This window comes from Falco cherrug, chromosome 7, assembly GCF_023634085.1.
Source record: "Falco cherrug isolate bFalChe1 chromosome 7, bFalChe1.pri, whole genome shotgun sequence".
Taxonomy (NCBI): Eukaryota; Metazoa; Chordata; class Aves; order Falconiformes; family Falconidae; genus Falco; species Falco cherrug.
In genome coordinates, this window is record NC_073703.1 from 69,945,579 (window position 1) to 69,973,140 (window position 27,562).

At 40.4% G+C, this 27,562-nt stretch overlaps 1 protein-coding gene across 3 annotated transcripts; it reads left to right on the forward strand.

The window, feature by feature from the left end:
- The first annotated feature begins 7,019 nt into the window (after nt 1–7,019).
- On the forward strand, nt 7,020–27,437 carry SPI1 (Spi-1 proto-oncogene). Of its 3 annotated transcripts, XM_055716970.1 has the most exons (7): nt 7,020–7,393; nt 8,394–8,521; nt 13,912–14,005; nt 21,143–21,330; nt 22,338–22,433; nt 25,723–25,879; nt 26,586–27,437. In XM_055716970.1, exons 3-7 carry the CDS (start codon nt 13,924–13,926, stop codon nt 26,900–26,902), a joined length of 840 nt encoding a protein of 279 aa, XP_055572945.1. In that variant the 5' UTR covers nt 7,020–7,393; nt 8,394–8,521; nt 13,912–13,923; the 3' UTR covers nt 26,903–27,437. The 3 variants fall into 3 exon arrangements, with proteins under 3 accessions (XP_055572945.1, XP_027660586.1, XP_005438798.1); XM_027804785.2 differs by lacking the exon at nt 8,394–8,521 and having other exon boundaries at nt 7,023–7,393; XM_005438741.3 differs by lacking the exons at nt 8,394–8,521; nt 22,338–22,433 and having other exon boundaries at nt 7,033–7,393.
- The last annotated feature ends 125 nt before the right edge of the window (nt 27,438–27,562 follow it).

The window sequence follows — 27,562 nt, forward strand, 5'->3', positions numbered from 1 at the left end:
TAGCAGAAAACCTACAGCCAGTAACGGACTGGGGGATGATAGCAAGATCTTGGCTGAAGGTAAATGGTACTCAGAAGAAAAGTTATACAAAGAAAATAAAATCAGAGTTTCTTCTAGGTTAAAAAATAGAAGTTCTTCTAAGTTAAAAAAACTTTTTTTACTTGCAGATGTTTAAAATGCTTTCATGTAGGTGCAAACAAACATGCAATTTATATGGTCAGTTTAAGGCCACTGATAACAGGGTTACTTTTTGATATTTTTCTTAGAACCCTCAGAAATACTCCATGGACTTGCACAAGCCTACAAACCATGAGTTGAGAAGTCACTAAATCACATCTGGGAAGTAAAGGTCTAAACATAGCATTTTTACTAGTTAAATTTAATTTCTGTATTGCTGATTTAAATGAAAAAAAACCAACATCAGTAATAGCATGCTGCAACTGTAAATGTTAAATTTAGTCACTCTTTAAAATACACAATCCAGTACTTGAATTAAATTTGAAGTAAATAGTTACGGCTTTGTACATAGGTGAGGTCTGTGACTGAAGAGACAAAAAACTTGAGTAAGGTCAGGGGCACTGAAGTGGGAATGAGGTGAATGCAGAAGAGTTGCAGCTCCATTTATCAGCAGGGCACATTTTATCAGCAGCTTTCCTCATATTTGCCCATGCTATACGTAACCACATGTAGTATTCCTAATAGAACTGTGAGTATCTCAGCCCTTTGTGTTATCAGTCACAATGAGTTGCAATGGTTACAAGACCCCCCTCAACAGACAAAGCCATTGGGAAAGTCTGTCCCCTTCTCAGCTGGCAGGAATCCTGCAATCTGGGGACAGAGTCAGCTGAGTTATAAATACTCAGCCGTGGCTCTGTTTTGGTGTCTACTCCTCTGTCTCCTACCATCTCCTACTCAGAAAAGAACCATTTCCCTTTTCTTAATGACCACTGAAATCATTTAGGGAATTTCCAGCACACGGTAGACAGATTCTGATTCACTTTAACCCCAGAAAATGTTTAACTCCTTCTGGGAATTATTGTGAATTGATCCAGCCCTACAGAGTAGGATACCCCAAGTTCCTCTTTCCCTTTTTCCCTTTCAGCCATATACCAGCACTTAGCATGCAAAGCACCCTGCTCCTCTGCACCCCTCTGTCACTGCAGTGAAATCTTCTTAGTCACAAGAGCTTAGGCTCTCCACACTGTTAATTGGGTCAGATCTGTGGAGGTCTCTTCTCCTAAAATGGGAAGATAATTTCATTCTTCTTATTTTCTGAGATACATACATACCTCTTAGCTTATTCTCCTGTAACACTCCTTAAAATGTTTCACTGCTACCACTAATACAACACAGCCAAAACAAAACCTTTCTGGTTTCCTTCCCTTCTACCTCCTTCTTTTAGCAAAGTTACTCTTCTGACTCTCACTGTCACTTGGGTGTTCTCTCTGACACTACGACAACCTACATGAGCAGGCTTTATCAAGGATGTGCAGCTTCCTCTTGCAAGGACACCTGTAAGATCAACTTTTTTTTCACTTTCATTGCCTAAACTTTCACCCACCAATGGCCTGAACCATAGCAGTCTCCTTCTCTTAGGCCCTCCTCGATTCCCTTTTCCCTGTCTTAAGTGCAAGAGCGGATCAAAATACTGTTCAAACGCTCCCTTTTGTATTTCTCCTCCACTGTATTCTCTCAATTATCGCAACAAAAACAGATTTTTAAGTCCTTTTAAGAGCCTTCACACAACTGGTCCTCCTTAGTCTTTGTTAAATGTATAGTATAACACACTAATGTAATTGTTTGATGTTGATGTAAAACTTCTGGCACAACAAGAAGAGTTAAATACAGTTCAGTACAGTCAAATATTGGACTGTAGGTACAGAAAATTGCTTGCTTGTATGAAAAAAAGACTGAAAAATTAGAAGACAAATAACCACAGCTGCGAGAACAACAGGAGGGAGGAAATAAAGTATCAACCCCTATCTTGTTAGCAGAACAACTTTACAAAACATACAGTGCCAAAATACAGAGCAAAATGACTGCAACCAAATGAAAAAATCAGCAACTCCTTCAACGGGCCTGCGGTCTTTACATGGCTGATGTAGCACTTGTGAAAGCAGTCAGCAGACTGTGCTTCTAAAAACCTGAACAGCTTAAGATGGAGCTTCTTACCTCTAGACAATTTTTTTCTACCAGATTAGTGAAAGATGTCAGCTTTTTACCAGACCCTGCAGATTTCAAGGCATCTGAAAAAACCTACAGGCAAGAAAGCAAAACTGAAGACTAAAGAATGTAACTGCATGTGAATTACATAGTAAAGATGACCTTTACAGTTACAAAAGAATGAAACATAATTATATCAAACACAATTTTTCTTATCAGTAATTACTTCTGCAAGAAAAATTTTTCTATAGATAATATACTACATCATACGTACCTGTCTGTCCTAGTCATACACACAAAGCTGGGACATGAGGCTTGCACGCATGCTTCACCTCTTCTACAGCCAAATGTCTGGCTGTGAGGATGTGTGAAAAGCACTCGAGGACTTTGGGCTTTTAGGACTTCAGTTCCTCTGTTAATGCAAAATTCCAGACACAAAGTCGGTGGCCAAGAACAGGAAGCACAGTTGTAAACCCATGGGCTACCTAAAGACCTGGTTATTTGTGAAGAGCGTTTTTCTCTTTAGAATTTTGAGAGATTACTAAGAGATATAATCCTAAAAAGACGCAAGTCTGGAAAGCATTGTTTACATTAGGAGAGCAAGACTTCTGCCTAGACACAGCTGCACTCTCAAGAAAAAACTGCTGCCTAAATATCCACATCAAACTCCATACAGCAGAACTATTTCTGAGACAACTTGACAGTGGTAACTACAGACCCAGAAAAAGAAATCCTCTGTAATGGTGGGTGTAGATCAGCAATTCAGTTCAGATCATAAGTGCACTTCTAAAATTAATCTCCTGATCCTCCCTGCTTACTGTACTTTAATTTGCACTAGATAGCAGTTTTAAGGCACATAAACTGGATTCTTTTCAAATTGAAGATGTGGCTCAGGACTCCAGCTACAAACGGGAATTCAGTCCATAGCATCAGATTAGAGCCAGTCTGAACTGACAGCCCACAAAAGAAATACCAGGTGGTTGTTGAACCTTCATCAGCAACAGCTTTTTCCTCCACATATATGCTCTTAGTGAGCCAGATCTCAGATGCACCTAAACCTCACAGTCCAGTTTTGGCTATTAAAGTATCTGATTTTGTGGGGGGAACCTCAGTTGGATTATAGGTTCAAGGCACAACTGTATGAAGGGATGTCAGACAACACTGCTTGCGTCTTACTGCTGCTACTGACTGTACGTAGTGTGTAGGCTGTACGTAGACTTCAAGAGTAGATGGTATTATAGCACTCTTCCATGTTAATTGCTTGAAATGATGCTAAAGTTTTGAGAGATTGGATGACTATAAATGAGCAGGAATGTGCAAATTGAAAATCTGTTGCTCGCAGAATTCAGATTATTAAAAACTGACACCAAATCTTACAGATATTTGAGCACACCTTAAAGCCAAAACAGATTTTTTTCCAAATACAGTAAATAAAAAAATGTAGCTGAGATGGAAACAGATCTTGAAGCCATATAAATTGTCAAAGGGAGATTTTCTTCTTTGCTGAATTCTGCTTTATGGACAGTTTTACTAATAAAATGGGAAATGAAGTGCTTTTCATTTCTGTAAGTGATTGCATATCATAATGGTTCGGAAAAAAATCCACGAGTCTTTCTGGATTAGTACTGACTCAAATTATTCCTCCTTCTCCTCCCAAAGAAAATTATTATCTTCATTCTGGTATGGATTTAGTCTAGCCTATGCTTGAAAATCTTTGCCAATTTAGTGCAGTTAGTTAAGACTGTAATATTTTAATGACATTTTTATGACACTTTTATTCCCACTGGCAATTTAATGACATTTTTATTCCCACTGGCAAAAGTCCTTGTTCAGATGCCATTACATAAAACTCAGGAACTCATGAAAACCGGACTGTCAAAAGCACTTTTTTGCCACTGAGAACTGCATCAACTGTAGGAGGGGATGCCCACGTAGTGAGAAAAAGACTTTCCTCAAATGTAGCTGTGGTAATAAACCTGTGGTTATCACAAGGGAACGTCAGTGAGCTCCTGTCACAGTGGAAGGGAGAGCACATATTTCAGTGGAGCACATTCAGAGTGTTAAGGATGCTAAGGTGAAGCACTACACAAGGAAAAGTGGTAACAAATTCTTCTCAGCCAGTAACCCGCAGCAGCCAGTTTCTGGCTCCTACTCTCCTGTTATGGAAAAATGCAACAAAGATATTTCAACTTGTATCTTCAACTCAGTAGCAGTAACAAAGAGTTAAATGCAGAAGATTGTGTTCTAGAGCTCCAGACCTCATAGGGTGTCTTAAGAGAAGTGGGCAGCCCCCCCCCCAGCCCATGTTGTCTGAATGGATATTTGGCGTTAAAGGATGGTGTACAAGACCCACAAGCCATACTACCACTAGATAGAACAAATTCAATGGAAAACATGGCTCTGGGAAAATATGGAACATACAAGGGAATTCCTTGCTTAGAGGTCTTGTCTTACTCTTACAAGAAAACTCAGTAGCAGAATCTATATGAACACCTGTTTCTGATAAAAAGACTTCAGGATGAGTGATGTCGTATGTGGTTTTAGTAGGGGGAAAAATTATCTTTCAAGCACCAAACAAGGTTTGAGGTAACGGGACCTCTCTGTGATGTGGCTGTGAATTGAAACCCTTTTGCTATGGTAGCTTGTGGTTAGAAGTAGCTTGAAGAATAAATGAGTAGAGGTAGGGGAAGAACTGTTTCAAAAAAATGCACCCAGTGAGGTGCTGCTTAGAGGGAAAATCTCTCAGATTAATATGAATGTTGAATGTTTTCAGAAATAATCTTTCAGAAACTTAATCTTTCAACTCAGCAGGTTTTTCTCTAGTCCTCACAATTCCTGTCATGGAGAAGGATCCCTACCCTACTTCAAAAGCCTTTCTGAAGGACAGATTACACTCTCTGAGTAGCAGTTCACATCCATAGGCCTCTGGAAACCAGTTCTGTAGTATTGTTCAGTAACTTCATCTGTTTTCTGCATGTAAGTACCATCTGACCGGGTACTGCACGGATCCGGGCCAGAAGCATCACCTCTATCAGGCCTTCCTTCGGGAGTGAGGGTTCTGTGATCACACAGGATAGAACACCAGTGATATGTAACAGCAAGAAGCTAACCAAAGTTGAATATTGTTACTAGTGGTAATCTAGCATTCCCTGAGCGCAGCGGCGGGTGCAAGACATCTGTCCTTATTAGGTCATTTCCTGTGCTAAGAGACAGGGCAGAAATATCCTCCAGCGTATGAAATACAGTTGCATTCCACTTTAATAGAAGCCTCTCTGTGTAAAGCACTACGTTTTGAAACCTTCCAGTAGCTGCTTAAGGTATCTTTCAGTGTACAATGAATCAGCGTACCTTCTTTGTTCTGAAGAGCCTTTTAAACAGATGCACTATTTGCACAACTACTTTTATTGCCTGCTATCCAATTACCCACCTTAAGATTTGTATATGCTATTGTTCACTCCCTTCTCCTCTGTTTGCACTGAATTTTATCATCAGGACCGTACTGCACTTCTCTCCTTTCCCCCCAGGTGGTTCTGATCACTTCCAGGCTGGTATGCAAGGGGAGACTCCAGAACCATCTTAGAGACAAAAGCAAACTGTTCAGCAGCTTGCTTATTTCTAGGTTAAAATCAAGAGTTCATGGGATGAATAAGAAGGAAATGCCTACATATCAACTGATGTTGGTGAAATTCAGTTTGGGGCTTCAAGAGTTAATCCCCCATCATGTTCTTGATTTTATCCCATTGCTAATATGGTATGCTTGTTGAGTTCCTTAGGGTGGGGAATGAGAGGAACTTGTAAGTGGGCTCTGGTTTTACCAGTGTACGAGGGAGGAAGCCTGTAGTGGCTGAAATTCCCCCTCACACATAGACCCAGGTGAGTGGTGAACAGGCTACTTTCAAAAGCAGAACCTGTGGCACATGGGCATAGATTGAAGGGGAACAGCCAGACAAAGAAACTTCACTTTTCCAAGACATTAGTAACTGACTGCAAAGCAAGAAGCATTTTGCAGAATGAAAACATTCTCCCCTTGCAGCAAAGCCCCATCCTCTATATGCTGCCCCATGGCCAACTCACCCCTTCCACTGCCAGAACTTCAGTATGAAGGGCATTTGTCCAGTCCAGCCAAATGCAAGCAAAACAATGGGATAAAGAGAAGGGAGAACGCAAAACATCTACAAGAAATTTTGGCATCTGACTGTTTAGATGCAACTCCACAAATCTTGCACTCTACTCACTGTTAAAAGGCAGTCAGGATCTGAGAGAAGTCAAGTCATTACATGGGACATGTAACCATTTCTCTTTTTCCAAACTTGCTTTCTCCTTGCAGGAGCTAGAAAATAAGAAATCATAAGAAACAAATATGAGGGCCAAGTGTCTTTCACTGAATCGTTTTGCTCTATTGCGAAGTTTATGAAGAAAGTCTCATAGGCTTAACTTCAGTGTTTTGTAGAAACCTAAGACTGTGTATTTGAAATACTTTTTTTTTCAAATTTTGAAATTTGAAGTACTTTTTTTTTTTTCCACATTTCTGCTAAGTATTGCCACTTAATTCCAACATACGACTATTGTTAAAACAAGTCTCTGCCACTGAACTGTCCACACAGTTATCAGGACTGCATCTTTATGAGAAATCATTAAACCAGAGAGCAGCAGCATCGTTATGGTTGATCTACAGTGGGAAACACATAGTCTTCCACCGAGCACTGCACCCATGTGCTTGTTTATTGGTAGAGGCCGGGGCTCTGGGGTGCTGGCTGCACAGCGAGCACCTGCCCATGGCAGATCTGGCTGGGGCAGGCTTCCTGTTGCAGCGCAGCAGCTCCCTGCCGACGAGATTTATGCAAACGGGCTAAAAGCTGTGATGTCACAGCGCACTAATAGACCAAGGGCTATCTCCCCTCTACAGACATTTGATAAAATCAGGAACTTCACACACGACTCGGGAAGAAGTTCACCTCAGAACCTGTTAGAACAAACTATGAAAACTTGTTAGGGTGCTTCGATCCTGAGATCCATCACTGCAAAGGGACTTCACGGAGTCCAAGGATCTCACTTTTCCCCCTTTTTTTTTAAATCTTTCTTGCACTTTTTTTTTTTTTTTTTTTGTTTCATGAGATTTTTTCAAGTCAGTTATTCTGGATGTTCAAAAACTGAATTAAGAAAAATTCACTGAGAAGTTGGCTGAATGTTGCAAGCTTGCAAAATGGAAGGATTTCCCCTCATTCCCCCTGTAAGTATATGGGATTTATATTCCTAATATGGATCATTTGGCTTAGCAGCGAAAGACAAAGTAAACCAGGTTTTATTACTTGAGAATATCTCTGTTTTGGTCTGTATTTGTAATGCCAGGAAGTTGGGCTTAGGTCAATATATAAAGCTAGTGACAACATTGCAATGAATGGGAAATTAACATTTCCTCCCTAAACTTGTATCTGATTTTGATCTCCATTTGTTTTCACAGATTAAATGTATGGTATTTCTGCACAGGGTGCGTATAGCAACTCCGTAAATTTTTTTCTTCAGTGCTGTCTTCATAATGTAAGGCCGAGTCTTTCTTCAGGTTGTAATTCTTAATAGTCTGGAGCCTCTGACACAGTTTATGTATTTAACTACCTACCAGTCTGAGAGAGAAGAGTTGCTGAATGCTGATTTTACATGCTGCAGATTTTAGGACTCTGTGCTTTTTGAAATGATGGCATTTTAGAATCTAACTTCAGCTTCTCTTGAACTGAATTCACTTGCTCTGAAAAAGCAATTGGCGAATGAGGGCGGAAACAACACAGCCTTTAATTTGGTCTTTCAGTGTTTTCTCTAAGATCAAACTTTTCTGTATTTCTATCCTTTCTTTAACTCTGAAGCATTGTTACACCGCTGTAATTTATCACACGGTGAGTTTGGAAATTATTCTTTATGAAGAATGTAATGTCACTAACCTGTTGTTCAGAAACAAACCTTAATGGGAAATATCTAAGTGGAATGAGTAAAAATGGGTAAATGAGGCCCTCACTAGATTTTTTTTTTGTTTGTAGAAGCTGAAGAGATGTCTGACAAGGTGTTTTCCTTGGCTTTTTATGTAGTAGTTGACTTACAGTAATTACTATATATGTTCAGAAAACAGAAGAAGACAATGCAGATCCAAGAGCCCTTGTAACAGAACTTGTATTAAGTTTTCTTTTTGTCTTGTCCCATCTAATGAAGCCTAAAGACATGTTTCCTTATGTTCCACCCAGAAAGATGGCCCCTTGAATTCCTTTCACGTTTGGTATCCATGTTGACTGAAAATGTATGTCTTCTTTTTGAGAGACCCTTTATGGTAGCAGTTCATCAGTATTGCTGAAAGCCTGCATCTACCCAAAGGGTGAGAAGATCCTAAAAACCTGTTTTCTTTTTCTTAAATACACTGAGTTGCCCAGTGGATGTACTGTAAATGCGTCAGGATAGAAATCTGAAAAGAAACTGAGAATATGAAAAAAGTAGACGGAGATTTCTCAATATGTTACTTATTGGGCTTAAAAAAAATTTAAAAGAAACCCAAACCTTGTCCTCAACTACCCCAGAAACCAGCATCTCCATTAAATAAAAATATACATTTTTAATTTTCTGTCTACTTATTCACTCATAGCCAACTTTTTTGGACCCTTTTGTTTTTCCAGTATTGAATTCCAGTGCATACACTGAATAAGTGGAGCGAAAAATCTAACACAGTCTGGCCCATATTCTGATTTGTGTTGCAGTTAATATTCTGACTGAACTCTATACAGATGAATGATACAATAGGCAGTGAGAATACAATTGTCTTACAGAAGCTTTTGACAGGGCAATTTGGTTTTTATTTTTGTCATTAAAATGTCCAATAATAAGTAATTTTGTGGTTTGTACTTTCAAAATTGTTTTAAGCGTACTTGCAGCACTGCCACTTGCAGCCCCACATGGCATTGTTACAAATGTCTGTGCCTCCTGGGACTTTTTCAGGGGGGTGACATTTTTCTGCACAGGGGTTTCTGTGCAGCAATACTTCCCTCGCCTGCTCCTCCCCTTTCAGTTGAGGGTGGGTCAGCAACTGCCTTCCTCTTGACTACACTAGGGAACGCTTACCCTTCACTTGGGCAACGCTGCTGAAATGGTTTAGGAGCATCGCATCTTTTTCTGAAGATGAGGAATTTTGTAGGGAAAAGTTCCGCACGCTGGGCCCCTGTCTTCCAGTGTACAACAGAATCTAGCTGTGCTATGGGCTGAGAAATAACGGAGTCGAACACCTTTGGCCCCAGTTCTGTGTGAATCCCTCAGCAGCCACCTGCAGAAATCCCAGCTTTGAATGGAAGTTTGGTTGTAGGACAGGGAGAATGCCCCACAGCAGCACTCCATTCCACATAACCCTGCTGCCAGCGTGGTCCAGCGAGGCTGGCCCAACGAGTGATCATGCTAATATTTTTACTCACCTTTTCTAAAATAGTTATAGTGTAATTTTTTTCCAAGGAAATACAGTCAATCTTAGCCTTAAAACTTGCCTCAGCAGCACACCATCGGAAATTGTGTGGAGTATTTCTGAATCACATGCCAGTGAAGAGTTATGTCAGGATAACAAAAAGAGATCTGCATTCAGCGAATTTACAATCACCTGAAATCATCTGACAAAGTCTTGGTGATTAACAAGAATTTTCAGATTGCTATTCAGTTGAGTCCCCTTAAGTCTCTTAACCCATGCCAACCAAGCTTCCTCCAGGTAGTTTTGTGGCTTTTCCCGTGATTTTCAGGGCAAACAAGGAAGATCCTTTGATCAAACTCTGTGACAGATAAAGTATTGTTTGTTGACCTCTTGCCTGAGGTTGGAATACGGTTCATACTGTATTCCATGGCACATATGAAAGGAGATACCAACTTCAGGTGACAGGTGTGAGTTTCTTACAAAGCTTTCTGTCACTATTTGACATGAAAACAATTGCTAGAAAAATAGCCATTGACACCAGTTAAATATTAATTGCAACATAAGCCATCCTTTGCTTTTTGTCAGGGGAAACAACAGTTCTGTGTCATGGAAGCGCTGTTAGTAAGATGATGAAATGGGTGTGTGGGTGGGGAGGTTCCAGAGGAGGATGGGACAAGTGGGTAAAGACTGGTACAAGAGGCAACAGCAGCACATGGTGAAAACTCTTCTCTCTAACTAGAGAAAAAGCTTTTAATAAAACTAAAAAAAAAAAAACCACCAGAGGGACTGAAAACAGGTTCTTCAATGAATGTAATGAATACAGGAAAATATCCCACCTTCCCATAGGATAATCAGAGAGAATCCATGCTGTACTGTCTCCTTTGACCACCATCTAACAAAGTTTATGATACATACGCTTTTAAATATTTAATATATGTCTTTGCATGTTAATTACCGTCCCCTTGAAGATCAGACACCAAGATGGAAAGTGGTACCAGTTCAAGTCCTTTGTGGGGATAGATTGGTCCAGGTTGCAGGAGCTAACGAGAACATACGCATACATATTTTTTCAAACGGATCACCAAGCAGAAAACAAATTCAAGGAAGAAAATTCCCACAATCCATAGTAAAGAGATTTTAAGTCCCAGACTTTCAAAACAGAGTATGCAAACCCACTATGATCTACGTAAAAGCAGGCTGGTTTATAGATATTGAGTATCTGCAACTCACTCTGCAGTCAGCCAGAACTGTAAATATTAAGGGAATCACTTTATTTAGAGTCTGTTTAACACACCTTCCTTTAGCTCTCGCCATTGAATACACATCTGACCTAGGAAAACTGGGTTTTGAACAGCAGAAATCATTCTCAGCTCTCAGACTGTGGGACACTATTGCCTGTTACAGTGTATTAGACTGAAATGGGGGAGTTTGGAAAATCTTCATCTTACAGAAGAAGAGACAACAAAGGAGGAGCACAATTAGGAAAAGTCAAATGTTCTCTCCCTTGCCTAAAATATGTGTTGTTTATCTACTTTTGGACTGACGCTTGGCCTTCCTGCCAAGCTATACTTCTGTAAAGATAGGAGTGATAGAGCTTTTGTTGTAGCAGTGGGAATTTTATACACAGCAAATGAAGCCTAGGTTGACAGGAGGCTGGTTTCTTTGGAAATTTGTTTACTTTTGGCTAAATATTTACTGGAGCTACAAATTCTGGTGCATTTAGATAAGAAAATTTTCAGATTTTCAGTCAGTTTCTAGTATTTTAGTTGAAAAGAAACAAAGATTTTTCTTTTAAACTATATACATTTATATGACTTTTTAAATTTCTGTTTCTGCCAACTAGTATGATGTGCATTTTCCATTTCAATGTTGAGGTCTCTCTTTTCACAGAATATAAGTGCTTTCCTTTGATTTATGACAAATTAATAATCCTGAAAAACTTCATACATCCTTCAAGTTGATATGATTTAACAGGAACCATGTATTTATGGAAAGGAAATGGGGGATGGGGTGAATTAATTTGCAAAGATAATGAAAAGTAGAAATTCCATTCATAACTTTATCCTGAAGAAAGCAAAACACAGTCTCATTACTTTTCCTTGTCAGAGATCAGACTGTAGCACAGGTCTAAGGAATGTGGCGGACTGAATGCATATATAACAGTCACAGTTAGAGAAAACACAAAGAAAATATGTAGAGGAAAACCAGAAGAATCAGAGACAATCCATGCTGTACTGTCCCCTTTAACCACCCCTCTGAAATCTGAAAAATACATCCCATTAAATCTCTGTGTAGATGAAGGGCAATTCTATTGGAATCGTATTGATTTGAAAAGGGAGACTGCACCTATGTCCTCTGGAGACCAGAAATAAGAGGAGTCCCTTCACTAGCATCCCTGCTATGGATACAATTAGATGATGATTTCCTCCTTAATCTTTCCCTTTGATTGTCTTTATGGTGAGTTATCATCTTCTTAAGATTTCCCCGAAACAATTATCCCCCCCCACAGATTACATTGGGAGCTGACAGCCAGCCAATGGGTTTGCTCCTGAGGCTTTGAATATTCCATGGATGTGATGCCCAATTAATGTGTGTTCTGGAAGTTACAGCATTTTAGGAAGTCTTACCAGTGCATTTTAATATGATACGCTAATACAGCATGCAGCTGCTACTAAGGATCTACTGAGGTCCAAAGTAATTTCTAAAAGGATTTTCTATTTTTTTGTGGTCTAACATCTTAAACCTCTGGGAATAAGTCTCTCTTTTTCTTGCCCTAATTTCTTCAATGTCATCATAGAAATCACATCCCTAGAAAAGGACAATCTTTAAATCTCCAGATTCCAACAGAATAAACGGAAGGAGTTAACTAGAAGAATTAAAGAGTAGAGGTAATGAGCAATGGCAACTCTGATGGAGTTTTCACCAGAAGTCTTTTCCTTTTGCCAGCTGCTTATCTACCACCTCCATCTGGATTTTAACGGGAGCTGCTACCTTAGGTGGCATGTTCTCCATTAGTCTGGAGGAGGAAGAAAAAGAGAAACTTGCCTGCATTTCTGGCACGCTGTCACCACAGTCTCAGCTTACAAAATGCTGGTGGTCCAAAAATGAGACAGATTTATGAAGGGAGATAAGGATTTGGGACATACAGCTGGGCATATGAACATATAAACATGAACATAAAAAATATGTCCACCATCTAAGTTATAATATTGTTTTAAATATTTGTCCTTTAAAGTTAGTTATGCTGAAGTCACTGAAAGAAGAATAATGTTTCTATTAGTACCTACTAGAAATAATTTCCTTTCAGAACAAAAAGCAAGAAGGTATTTGAGTTTTACATTGCTGTTGAGACTGTAAGAATTTTTTCAGATTGGGAGAAAATACTGTAACAAACTTAATCCAACAAAAGTTTAGCAAAGCCCTGCTCTAACTCTTCCTTCTGGAAAAAGACAAAACCAAACATTAAATGAAGCCACAGAATTGTGCACAGCTAATAAGAAACAGACCACCTTTACCAAAACAACAGAAGTTGTTAACAGTTGTTAAACAGTATTAACATTGGAGAACTAGGTGCGGGGAGGAAGACAAGTGGGAAAGTTACCCTATGTCACCCGTTTTAAGAAGATTGATAGGACTTTAATTCTACAGCTAAGCAACCAGTAGGTCACAACTCAGTATCTGCCCTACATTTGGATTTTTTAAGTCTTCTCTGTGCATATCTAACAGCCCTGCACAGCTAACTGAAGCCGCAAGCATTTACAGTCCATCCTGGACAAAAAAACAAGAAAGAAAATATTTTTATGCCTTCTGTCAACATCATTACCCTCCTACAAACTGTCACCATTTAGTGAGACCTCCTAGAAACACTCAGCATAACATGCTTAGGCAGGACAAATGTCTGCTTTGTCTTGTGTACAGGAGGAATAATACTAATAATAAATGTCTGTCACTACCAAGGAAAAGGTCTCCCTGCTGTGCCAGTGTGGTGGCATCTTGGCTTGGGCCTGATGCCCAAGACAGCTCTCTAAGTAGCATCTGCAGAAGGCTGGAGGGCAGGATATGAAGAACTTGTGTAATACCACAGGACAAGTTCTGCTATGCAGGATTGCTTTGTTGGTTTGTTGGGTTTTTGGGTTTTTTTGCAAGCTGGTGTTTGGTGTCCAGAATTTTATTCCTGCTGATTCAAAAAGAACTTGAAGCCTCCCCCTTCTTTCCCTAGGCAATACAAAATGTGTTGGCATCTCCCCTTCACTAACTATATGAATAATTTTGAAGGGATTTGTGTAAACTTACCTTTCTAAAATTTCCTGTCCTCTTTACAGCCCTCTGAAGATATGGTACCCTATGAGTCAGACCTCTACCGACAGCCCCATGACTACTACCAATATCTCAACAGTGATGGAGAGAGTCATGGTGGTAAGTTAAAAAATATCTCCTTGGAGCATAAAGTCCCATGGGATATCACAAGAAAGATTTAGGACATTAGGAAAAGAACAAACATGTTGTGATCTATAAGGTATAGGCACATACTTTCAAATCAGAAAGCAACAATATTTTATTCTGCTTAATGGCACCGTTCCAACCTAGCAACTGCCACAAAGTTTCTCTGAAAGAGTTTTAGAAAGCACTGAATGGTGCAAGTTGTTTCCAGGACATTCACTGCATTCCCAGGAAGAAGGGATCTCATGATCTCTACCCTCCATTATCCTCACTGTGGTTTTACTTTCCTCTGCAGATCAAAAGCGTTCTGCTTGTTCCAGAACTCTCTAAGGCCATGAATTTGCAATAGTGTATTTCTTTTCTTGTGTTCCCATCTCCAATTCCTGTTTGACTTAGGTCTAGATACTCTGCTTGTGCATTCATTTTAATTGTTTCTTTGGTATTTGGCCTTTTTCAACTCCATAGATTTCTCTCTCTTTTGCGTGCTGCCACACCTAGCTTTAACTTTCACTCTTCCTCCAGTACACCCAAGTACTTCCTCTCTCTAAATCTATGTAAAACTTCCTTGTAGCTGTTTGTAAGTAAACTTAGCTAAATATTAAAATACCATGTGATTATTTATTGCTTCAATTTATATACGTGAATTCAAAGCTTTGGTGTCTTTGTATTTTCACATCATCTGGGCACTGGACTCTAAATCAATACAGAGGGGAAAGTCTTGCTTCGTCAGCTTTGTCTGCTGTGCAATACAATGGTCCAGCAACACCACCCTGGAAATATCGGAGTCAATATTGACTCAGGAAGGAAAAGCACCGTTCTACTGTATCACTTGTGGCAGTCCCTTCAGATCCTGGAGTTTCCCTAAAAGACTCCCACTGATATAGCAACTAGACCATCACTGCTTAATTTAAGACATCTAACAACTTCACAGCAAAGCGCTGTTTTATCTGTGGCAACAGAATCTCCCTTAAGTGGCAGCAAGTTGCAGAGTAGGATTGATCTGAGCATTTAACTGAAAGAGTTTTCTATCTAAATTTGTTCTCTATGTTGCATTCAGGAAACACCTATGATATTCTTAATGCCTGGAGACAAAGAATTAATTCAGTTTTTATAAGCTATCTCATGGCATCTGTCAAGTCACATTAATCAAACCCAGCAAATTCCAGATGGAAATTCAGGGTTTTTACATTATAACCTGTACCTGTTTACACACCCATAAAATGAGGATAACATTTATTATCTCAAAAGGCAATTGTGACAAGCAATAACTATAAAAGATGCCACGTAGGAAAAAGCACTGGGAAATAGCTTTTCTGGCATTAAATCTAGGCTACCTCAAGCAAAAATATCCTTTATCTTTCATAATCTCATCATCCCATCTGGTTTACTGCCCATTTTTCTGTTGGGAGGCTGTTCCTCAGCTACACTGCTCAGATCATTAACCTGTTTTTACTCATCATAATGAACACAACAAAAACTCAAAAGTCACATGTGTGGGTTATGGCCTCAGTAGTACCTAAACACCCACTCTGAACAGAAATATGTCTCTTCCTAAACTTGTGCTGTGCTTGTCCTTAAGACCCTAAAAAACATGGCTTGATGTTTTCACTCCTTCATTTGGTTATGGAAGAGGCAACTTAATCCCAGCCTGCACATTTCAATCAACTATTTATGAAAGCACCTGTAAAGTAGTTGGTTGTGTCTAATAACTAATATGCCCTATGCTTTCCTGAATTGCTCACAGTCCAAAAGAGGAATGAACAACTAAAGAATACAAGGTGGAGTGAAAAAAACAAATTAACACATTTTGCTTCTTTCCTGTAAACATTGAAAAACCCAACTTTGGCTTTCATTTTAACAGGACAGAAGTAGTGGGTCTTGAGAAGATCTGTGCAGAAAGGGACGTCACAAACTACTTTTAGAAATATGTACTAAGTGTTCAGAACAACGTGGATAAAAGCATAATGATTGAAAAATGACAGGGATAAAGAATAAATAAGGTGCTGCAGTGATAGCAGCGAAGTGAAAGAGCTGAGAACATGATTAGATAGGAAAAAAGAAGAAATAAGTAGGACAGAATTGTAAGAGGGGAGTTCAGCTTGGGGTACTGGCAATACATAAAAAATATTTTTGCAGGTCTACTCAATACCACTATTGACCTCAGAGAGGGGGTATCTATTTACTGTATCTTTACCAGATAAAGTAAATAGATACAAGACAGAGTAATACTCTGACTTTGCTGATAAGGGACTGCTAAAGAAATAGAAGGTCTTGCTCAAGTGTCAGACTACCTCTCTCTCACTGCCAGCAAATTAATTTTGTGAAAGGTAGATGTCAATATCTTAATCTGTAGATCTGTGCTACATACATCACTGTCACTTTTCCAGAACATAATGCTGAAGGCAACAATGTTTACGCGAGTAGGCAGTGAAGTACACACACATGTGCCACTAATTCAATATGTAGGAGATAGTTGCCAATAAGTGAACACTAAATTTAACAAGCAAAAACACAACATAAAAGCATTCATATGTTCATCACAACATGCATTATTTGCATTTATTTTGTATACTGTAGTCTAACTATTTTGTAAATACTGTAATAAACACAGAGACACAGTTGTGCAGGACAGAAGCTATCTCAAGTGATCATGCATTAGTCCATCACTCTACCCTGCGCTTGTATGCTAGTAAGTCTGTAAATGTAACACAGCGTATTTTGTAACACTAACGCAACCTTAGTAATTACAAAATTCCACTGCAGCTTTGTCTCCTTATTACTAAACATCATTGGTTTAGTAAAAATCACTTTTTGTATGAAGCTAAATGCTCACCCTTGTTCACTTTGTTGCTAGCCTCATGGAACTTACTAGATTGCATTATTTTGGATTTTATTGTTATGCCACCTCCTGGAGCAATATGATCATTTAAGAATTTCAGCTTTGATTTTGTTAGGATTTTAGCCCACAGAGAAGTGGAGGGAAGTCCAAATGTGTGTACCTTAGTCTTAAAGGCTACATGGAAAACAGAAAGAACTCCAAACTTCATTAAAAAATTCCCTTGCTGCAAAGCTGTTCTCATGATTCACTGGGGACTGACTCAGAGATTTTCAAACATTTGGCATTATTAAACTCATGAAGTTTGTAAAGTGAGAGCTAATGAAGTCCTACTGTTGTTATAGGCAAGATTGCTGCACGGCCTATAAGCAGAGCATTTCACTCAACAGAGCGCAGTTCTGTAGGGAATCAAGACATTCATTTTCCAGTGTCCTTCGACATTTTACTCATTTCCTCTGTGGGTTTTTTCTTGCCTTGTTTTTTCGGATGAGCAAAACACAGTGGGAACATCTATGCTGTGCAATGTGGCGCTGCGTGAGAAACCCTCTCCTGGTCCAAAATGAGTTGGAAAATCCATGCAGCACAGAGCAGAAGCCCTCAGAGACACTAGCTCAGCCCTCACGAGCACAGCCACGTCACCACGCCGTCCCCGAGCAGGCAGAGCGCCGTGCTGACAGGGCTGTCATGTTTCCGGTTCAAGAGCTGGCTCATGCATTTCTGCATGATTTCTTGCACTGCATGATGCAGATTTAGCCTGCTATTCCACTTTATAATAAATACCTTAAGCCTATTTCATTTGCTAACCGCTGGTTCTAACATTATTCATCTATCAAAGGAGGAGCAAAGTAATTTACGTTGGTCAGAAGATGACTCAGAGTTTAGTTATGTTTTCCCACTGGCAGAGTAAGAATCTACCTCCATGGTGAAAATTAACACAATGCCTCTAGGTCCGCTATTGCTTCCCAACAGGCCAACATCCTCTCTGTCATGGGAGGGAGTTCAGAATTCATGATTGTCCTTCCTCTAACCTTTCACTCTATAGAAGACCAAAACAAACATGATCTCCATGTCTCTATAAGAGAGAATTTTTTTCACATCCTCTTTCACTTCACATGAAATTTCTCATAATGACTGCACTGTGTAGCTACAGCTTAGGTTTTAATGATATTTTCTTTTACCCAAAGAATAGACACTTTCCATTTCTAGAATTCTTCTCTCCTTTCTTTCCTCTCCCTTCCACCTCTATGTTTTTGAGAAACAAACAGATTTACTATGCATTACTGACATAACACTAACAAAGAAGTAAATAGCTGCTGCTAACTCTAATAACTGCAGACAGAGATATTTAGAATTTATTTATTTTATTTTGGTTTTTATGTGCAGCAACTTAGCCAGGATGGTTAACTGCAGAGGGACTTGTGGAGATGGAATTCAGAATTTCTCTAAACCAATATTGGTTTTTCTAAGCATCACTGTGAAATTATAGATAATTGAGAAAGAAATATGGACTTTTCCTCCTGTCACAACTTGAGTATTTGGACATAAGCTCGTGTTGAAATAATTTCTGACATAGATGTGTTTTGTATTTTATCAGTATTACATGGTCACTGTAAGTCCCTGAATGCTGTGCTATTAGTAGTATTCTGTTACAGTATTTCTACAACAGCACCTAATCCATAAAAAAAGGAATTCAGTAATGACTAGGCTAAATATTACATAACGATTAACACAAGTATGTATAAATAGTGGCCTACAGTTTAATTTCTTTCCCAAGGAAGGGTTTAAAAGAACAGTTCTGGAGGCAGCAGGAACCTTGTCACAGGCTCCAAAAAACTAAGAGGTATCTTGAAGTATAAAAACATGGCTGCCAATAAAAATATATTTAAGAAGAATCAAAAGTAGCTCTCAGAGCATGCACAAATACTCACGGCTGTGCATGTTGGAAACGTACTGTGTTCCGTCTTGACCACCAGTTAGTACCAGTGAGACATTCTACAGCTGAAGACCTGCCATTGACTACCTCAGAGACTTTTGCCTGGGCTTTGTCATCCTCACAGTTATGCATTGACCTCATTTGCTGTAGTAGATTGTCAAAGACAAGAGGTCTTTGAGACTGTACATTGCCACCTGACAGAGGACTTTCTCCACAAGGAGCAGAGCCAGATCGTTCTAAGGAACGAGAGTGCAGATTACTCCTGCAATGCATTCTCAACAGTTTATTATACGGGGCTGCCCGCGGTGCACAGGGCCTCAGTGGTTGGCTCTCTGTAGAGAAATCTACAGTAATTTAACCCAGAAAAGGCATGAGTTACTGTGGCTTAGTCTTCCAACTATACAAAAAAGTTTCATATTGAAAGTGCCCAAAGCCTCCTACCAGGACACAGCCTTCGGTGACCTGTGGATTCAAACCCACACACATGCTGCCGTTTCCTGGGTCGGAGCAGATGTGAATGTAAAAGTACCTGGGTACTCTGCACCCATAAAACCCGCTTTTTTAACCAGAGAAAACAAAATCTTTCTCTAGCACTACAACATGAAGAAGTGCTACTGTGCATTGTAGCTGTAACTCTCAGCTATAAAATCCATGCATAGCCCACAGAAAGCGCTATTACAACGAAGCAATGAAATTACAAAGTAATGCAGCAAGTGCTGGGTCCGTATTGCTGAGTTCCCTCTAAAAGCAGCCACGTTCAAAGTCACTATCCCGGATTTCAAATCCTCAGTGAGATTAGACCTCATTTTTAGAAATAAGTGGGGAAGGAGGAGGAGATAGAAGCTGAGAGAAGGAATGAAACTAGTATTTTAGTAAACATATTCACAGCACATTAGTATCCAGATAATGTCATACACAATAACATCATATTGCCGAACAAGACAATTACTTCTCTATAAATTCAGTGCAACTACACTGGGAACAGCATGTTCAGTTCTGTCCACCGCATTATCAGTGTCAACAGCTGGGGGGGGAGGTTGGAGAAGTGCACAAGTATGATTAGAGGGGTGAATATACTGATTTAAATTGAAAGACCAAGAGTTAAATACATGCAGCTGGGTTAAGTGATAATTAGGAGTAGAACTGCAAGGGTACATGATAGCAACCTGAGAACATGTGAAGGGTAGGACAGAAATGATTTATAATAATACAAGGGCAGAAAACTCAGAATAGTAAAGATATAATTTTAAACTGTTACACTGCATATCAGAAAGAAAATTTGACCATGCATAAAATGGTGCATGAAAAGTTAAACTATGGACAATTAGTTCCTATTTCAGTCAGAGCAGAGGATGTGATGTTGACTTTGATTTTTTAAGAAGAGTGCACACAAATATGTGCATAATTATGCATGTAGCTACCGTATGTAAGAGAGAAATGTAATTTGCAATACTTCATGTTTCCTCTAGTAGATTTTAAATTTTCAGCAGCAAATATGAAATTCTAAAAATTTTGGAGGCTTGTATTGAACTAAAAAACCAGAAATCTAAAACTGAGCATGATACGGAGTTTAATTGCAAAAGCAAATAAATCAAGAAACAGGATAGTGGTTATCTGAGTACTTTTTTATGATTTTGAAAAAAATCTGAATTGTCACAGAAATTTCAAATATACTAAAGAGATTAAAAAGGTAGAGAAAGAGTCTGCATCAGGATTTAGCCTCACTGTAAACAGTGTACACCAGACTGCCACAACAGTTTATCTTTTATTCTCTGGTATTGGTACTGAAAAATGTGTGACATGCCAACACATGTTTATCTAGCATGAAATATCTAGCAAAGTGCCACGACTTTTCTGCAGCATTCCTGCAATTTGTTAGCAGACTAAAATAAAGAGTGAAAATAACTGCAGAATAATCTGTAAATTTTCTCTGTCTCCTCTTTTCCATGCCATGAGGAAGAGCATAATAAGAGCATGACAATATGTAAACCAGTAGAATTTGTTGCCTCAGGAATGAAATTGTAAGATTGTTATGGTCTCTTCTTGAGAAAGGTGCCAGTGTTACTGCCTTTTGTGTTAAATTATCAGTGAAATCCGTCTCTCCATCTAAGACTATTCTCCTAATTAAAGTGGCCTAAGTATTACTTTCCAGCCACAGGCATTTATGAGATTAGGAAAAGAAACTTTACAGGGATCTATATAAATTGTCACCAGAGGCAGTCAGGTCAACAGGGATGGTGTGGAGAGGGCGGAAAGGACAGTGACAGGAGTAGGAACCAGTGAAGGACAGGTAAATGTCATGTTTCTTAATCTTGTAAAGACAAACTATTTTTATTTTCTTTAGATCATTACTGGGACTATCATCCACACCACATGCACAGTGAGTTTGAGACCTTTGGAGACAATCACTTCACGGAACTGCAGAGCGTACAGCCTCCCCAGCTGCAGCAGCTGTACAGGCACATGGAAATTGAACAAATGCATGTCTTGGACTCTGCAATCCCAACCACACACATCGGACTCAACCATCAGGTATGGTTACCACCCCTTACTCAGAATTTAGGATGATAGTTATGGTAAGGAAAATAATGCATCAGAGAATGCACACTCTTACGTGAAAAAGATTGCTGAAATGAATTACACAAGTTCCTACTGCACAAGCACTTGATTTAAAACTCTTCATTCTCAGGACAAATGTGGTTTAAGCATTCTTTTTATCTGGATAATGAGGAGACATGTTCCTCGAACTGTGCCTAAAAAGATAACTGCAGTGTGGAGGGTTTTGAAATCTCAAAATTTTGTTTAATTTGGAATGAGTCGAGTGTTTTGAAATTCTGCAGAGGAACTGTCTAGCAAGGGTATACACGACTACTGGGAAATATTCTGAGTCTCAAAGTAATCGGGAAATTTTAAATATTTCCAAGCAACCCTGACAATCTCACATAACCTGTACAAGAAACACTAACAAAGACACATCAGTGGTAACTTTACCACAATGAAGCAGGTTGAGGACAATCTGCTTGTCTTTTTACCTGAAAGTAAATAAGTCACAAGCCAAATCACGCTGTCTTGTCTCTGCTCAGATGTTGCATGAAGCCAGTAAAAAGAGACACTCCATTGTGCTGTAAAGACAGTCACCAAAGTGCCAGTGAATTCTCACTAAAGCAGAAATTAGAATCACGGAATGGTTCGGGTTGGAAGGGACCTTAAAGGTCACCTAGCTCCCACCCCCTGCCACGGGCAGGGACACCTCCCACCAGCCCAGGTTGCCCCCAGCCCGTCCAGCCTGGCCTGGGACACCGCCAGGGATGGGGCACCCACAGCTGCTCTGGGCAGCCTCTGCCAGTGCCTCGCCACCCTCACAGGGAAGAATTTCTTCCTAATGTCTAATCTAAACGTACCCTCTTTCAGTTTAAAACCATTCCCCTTTGTTCTGTCACTACATGCTCTTGTAAAAGTTCCCTCTCCAGCTTTCCTGTTGGCCTTTTTACGTACTGGAAGGCTGCTGTAAGGTCTCACCAGAGCCTTCTCTTCCCCAGGCTGAACAACCCCAACTCTCTCAGCCTGTCTGCATAGGAGAGGTGCTCCAGCCCCCTGACCATCTTTGTGGCCCTCCTCTGGACTCGCTCCAACAGGTCCATGTCCTTCTTATCTTGGGGGGCCCCAAATAAGGGGTTCCATCCTACTGCAAAGATACTAAGCAAAGGGGGTGTGGAGATCACTTTTAACTCTTGGTCTTACAAGGATATGACCAAAGTCATTGTTGGGAGCAGTAAGAAAGGTGGGTGGATCTTGTGCTAAGGAGTTTCCCAAGGCAGGCAAGCTACACACAGTGTGCTGAATACAAGATAGAGTAGGACTGAGGTCAGAGAAAAGTGTTTGCTGAATACAGTGCTAGATATAATGGTGCCATTGCTCAAGTTTTGTGAGAGAAACTGCATGCATGGAATTGTCGTTTTGGTCTTCTTTTTTGAAAGCAAACCAAAACTGTATACAAATACTGTATTAATCAAAAACAAAGAAGGAAAAAAATGGAGTGAATAAGTTAACATTGCCAACAGGAACCTGACTGACTACAAGCCATCAAACTTCTCACCTGCTACTCAGAAAAAAAGTGAGGAACAGAATACAAGATGTATCTATAAACAAAGAATTAAGAACAGAAAGTGACAAATATGAAAAATGTTCGTGGAAAAGCAGTCTGTGGGAAGGTTCAAGTAATTTCAATTGCTCACTGCAACTATTAATAGACAATGACTGACCGCTACCTCCAACCAGAGGCAAAGAATAAAGATTATCCCCTTTATGGATGTCTTTGGAAGCACCACCAAAAACCAAGAGAGCGTGCTTCTGCTTATCCCACTTCATTCTACTTAGTTATCATCTTTCATTTCAGGACAATAGGCAGAGAATTAATTTGGTTACAGCTTCTGATAAAGAGCACTGTGCTCTCTCCGCCCCACCCCGTACCAAGCTGCAGAAGACAGTAGCAGGCAGAATTCACCATTGCCCTCCTTTTCCTTACCAGCTGAGGATCTTTGGCTTTTTACTTTAACCTACAGTAGCTCATGCAAGCGGTACTTGGCATGCTCTGAGGTTCGGGCTCTGTGTGTCTCGGCCACAGTCCTAGGCAACACATACAATTTAAGGCATTTTCAAAGACACAGAAGCAGGAAGCAAGCTTTAATCCTCCACTGAATTTGCCAGTTACTAACCTCACCCACGCTTGTCATGCAATATCAGAGCTACAGTTTGCAAATGCAGAATATGCAAAGATATTTCTCTAATTTTCTATTGATATCACATTATTTTGTGGAATCAAGTTTGAGGGTCGAACTATTGTTGGACAAGATTTCTTTTGATACTTTTGTTAGCCTGCCAACAGGTGGTCTCACAAATAATAAATTAAGAAAAGACCAGTTATTCCAAAGGGAGAATGAAAGAAAGGGGTGGAAAGCTGTGAACAGCTTTAGAAAGAGGAAAATCACAAATGGATGGCATCGATCCTGAGCTAACACCAGAATATGGAAAGCAGCTAGCAGTTTCTTAAGCTTTCTCTCTCCAGAACTGTATTAGTAACCTGGGTCTTTCAAACCCAGCAGCAGGTCCTCTGCATAACATAAGTCTGTGAGTCTCTACGTATTAACTTCTGCTGAGTTTCAGGAGCAAAGTAAGTGTAAGCAAAACTACAGCAGACAGGGAAAGTGGGGACAGCGTGGGGGAAGCTTACTCAACCCCTCAGGTTGGCCTCTGCAACTCCTTTTGCTTGCGAGACACCATTCCCCTGCTCCTCCACAGCACCCTCCCGCCGGCCCCTCCAGTCCCAGAGGAGTGGTTTCCTTACTCCACACACACAGTCACAATGCACTCCAGGTTTCCAAAACCTTTTTCTCTGCAGGGGCACCAGTCCCTGTTCCCTTCCCCTGTAAGACATTGTCCTACCTCCTCATTCCCCTTCCCCCATGGCACTACTGTCTCTCCCTTCCTTCCTACCCCTGAGGCCGCAGCTTTCTTAACTGTAAAACACTGAAGGTGACTGTGGTGAGGCTGAAGTTTCGCTCTCAGGGATCCGGCAGGAAGCTTACACACACTCTTACTCAATCCTGGCCTTCCTGCCAGATCGGCTCCAGCCTATCTGCCAACTCACTAACCGCCAGCTGCTGCACCCCAAAACCAGCCCCGTGCACGCTCCTTATTGGGACATTTCAAGCTGGTGCAAACCTCGCCTGAGAAGCACCACTCATGGAGTGGGTGGTGTGACTCATGAAGGTAACACCCACTGCCTGCCCCAGCGCCTACGGTCCCCTGGGAAAGGGATCTGGCTCAGGATGCCCTTTCTTGGTAGAGGGAAGGAAGAGCAGTTCAAAAGCAGCTCACCTTCCAGGACTATCAACCTGGCCCATTTCACGAAAAACACATTCTATATGCTGCTGGGTTTGGGGGATGTTGGTTGCGTTTGTGGGTTTTTTTAAGGTAGGAATCGGGTTCATACTCCCTGCTCCTCAGACTGATCTGTTTCTCAATCTTAAATAAGCTGCAATAATTCATGGCAACTAGTCATGATCCCCAAGGAACCAGACTGCAACTGAGAATTCACAGAGCTAAGGTATATTCCACACTGCTCCTGATGAGACCTCTATATAAGGGCAAGAGAATTTAGCACAAAAATTGGCTTGCTAGTGTGCCGATGAGAAATCCCCATTAGTGGGGAATTTTCAGATAGCGACTTAGGAAAAGAGAATGTGAGCCGATATGACATATCCTTTACCTTAGGGCTGAGGCTATTCCCCTCCTCACGAGGGAAATTCAGGACAGGAAGCTGACAGATCCATGTAAGCCCATCTCCAGAGTCGGATGCAGTCCTCAGGGGTTCAGTGCTCTCAGAAGGTACTATGCCTGAGAAAGGAAGAGGACAACAGAGCCAAAGCCAGTCAAAGCAGCCATGCTAGGGCAGAACTGTTCAGCTCTTTCAAATTTAAAAGAGTAGTTCCAGAAGGCCTGTGCTAGAAAAATAGCTGTTCTCAAGAGCAGGTTTACATCGGGGATAGGCAAGAGGGATGAGAAACTCATTAGGAAGAATGCTAGCTTTGGGGAGGTATGGGGGGAAAGGGGCAATATCACTTGCATAGGATATAAGAGGTGGGAAAGTTTGGACTTTCACAACTTTAGTCCTCCTTCCCTCTTGTAAAGATGCATCTTTGTACATGTGTAAGCATTGACTGTTAGCTGGAAGTGTTTCTTAATTGCATAGTATTTATTATAAATGTCAACAACTAAATCTCTTAATATTACCCTGAACAATCTCATATCCCTCTTACTTTCTCCCCCTTTCCTCTGTAACTCTCTCCATGCCATTACCTTTTTTATCTCAATGCCCCACTCGCTATCACTACCACCTCCCTCTACTCCTCTTTTCTCCCAAAGGTGTCCTATTTGCCCCGGATGTGCCTACAGTACTCCTCTCCACCGCAGCCCAGTTCTGATGAGGAGGACATAGAGAGGCAGAGCCCCCCACTGGAGGTGTCAGATGGGGAAACTGATGGTGTGGACCCTGGGCCTGGAATTATGCATGGAGAAACAGGTGAGTGAAGACAGAGGGACTTTGTCAAGCTATGTGCTGAGCAGCTGTTAAATTACTATGATGATAATGAGTAAAACTGTACAACTGCTGTGCTAGTATTTTATCCCAACATCAAAGCTTCACTTTTCCTGATTCCTTGAGCTCTCCTGTTCTCCAAATCTTTTATGACCATAACTGTGTCTATATCCCAAATCTCATTTCTTCATGTACTCCCAGCTTCCTCCTTCTGCCCTGCCTATTCAGGCTTCCTGAATGGAAATGGGTTTTGCCATTTCTACTCCAATTTCCATTAACAGATGGGAAAACCAAGGCAAGAAGGCCAAGGAACTGATTTTTAAAAATATTTAGTTCTGTTTGCTCAGTACTCAAAAGTCAGGTTCTGTATCACCTGCCCAAATTAGCTTCAGATTGGTTTCAAATTAGCAATGTTTTTCATGTAGCTTCAAATTAGCAAATTAATTTCAAAACAAGAGGTTAGCCTTTGGAATTCCTTATTCTTGTTTTTTCTTCTTGGTACATCAATCCACTTTGTGTCCTCATAGTGTAACACTGTCTGTTGTTATAAATGTTGCAAACCGAACAAGTTACGTGACTGAAAAGCTAGCTATAAGATAAGTTATATGAATTATATACATTCTGCTGTTTCAGCAGAAACTACACACTAATACTAGTGCTCCACTGCCTTTCTTCTCTGACTCTCATGCAGGCAGCAAGAAAAAGATACGTCTGTATCAGTTCCTTCTGGACCTTCTTCGCAGTGGAGACATGAAGGACAGCATCTGGTGGGTGGACAAGGAAAAAGGTACTTTCCAGTTCTCCTCCAAACACAAAGAGGCACTGGCGCATCGCTGGGGCATCCAGAAGGGCAATCGCAAGAAAATGACCTACCAGAAGATGGCACGGGCTTTGAGAAACTATGGCAAGACAGGGGAAGTCAAGAAAGTCAAGAAGAAGCTGACCTACCAGTTTAGTGGAGAGGTGATGGGAAGAGGGGTCACTGATAGGAAGCATTATCCTCACTGAGGCTATGGGACCCTAAGCAAGAAAAATATTAAGACCTCCTGGCTGGATACCAGCAGAGGAGATGGACGCATCTTTCTCTTTGCTTCCTGTGCCCCTTCTCTGCCTTTAAACAGCCTTTACCGTCAGATGTTTCTGGTACGAATTCCCTTCTTCAGCATCTGAGAATCCTAAACGTGACAGAATTCTTTGCTTCCATCCTACAAGTTGGACAGAGTTGGGAAATTTAAACAATGTACAAATATATTAATGTCAGGAAAGATTTTTTTTTTTGATTGTATTGTAACTAAAGAATACAGCTGATGAAGTTTTGCCTTCAAAGGCGGTGCTGTGTCATTCACAGTGACACTGCATTAGCTTACAGCTTTCAAACTAGCATTAATACAGGCTCTGCCACAGCTCTCAAAGCTAGAGAGAAGTTTGCAGATCTTGGAATGATACTCATTCTTTTAAATAGTAATAACATGTACATATTTAATAAAATTTGAAATAATGAAGTTCTGGTGTTTGCATAATAAATGATTACTTCACAAACAAATCTGTTGTGCATTCAGTTAAGCAGATACAGCTCATGTGTGGTACCTGAACCAAAAGCAGACTGGGTTATAGGGCTTTATCCATCTGTCACTACTTCTTAATTTACCTAGAAACATCACCAACAGT

Excerpts from the sequence above, each read along its gene's own strand:
- SPI1 (XM_027804785.2), top strand. The coding sequence starts at position 7,349 with ATGTTGCAAGCTTGCAAAATGGAAGGATTTCCCCTCATTCCCCCT. Across the intron at positions 7,394-13,911 it reads GATTTCCCCTCATTCCCCCT|CCCTCTGAAGATATGGTACC; the intron begins GTAAGTATATGG and ends TCCTCTTTACAG. Across the intron at positions 25,880-26,585 it reads AATTATGCATGGAGAAACAG|GCAGCAAGAAAAAGATACGT; the intron begins GTGAGTGAAGAC and ends ACTCTCATGCAG.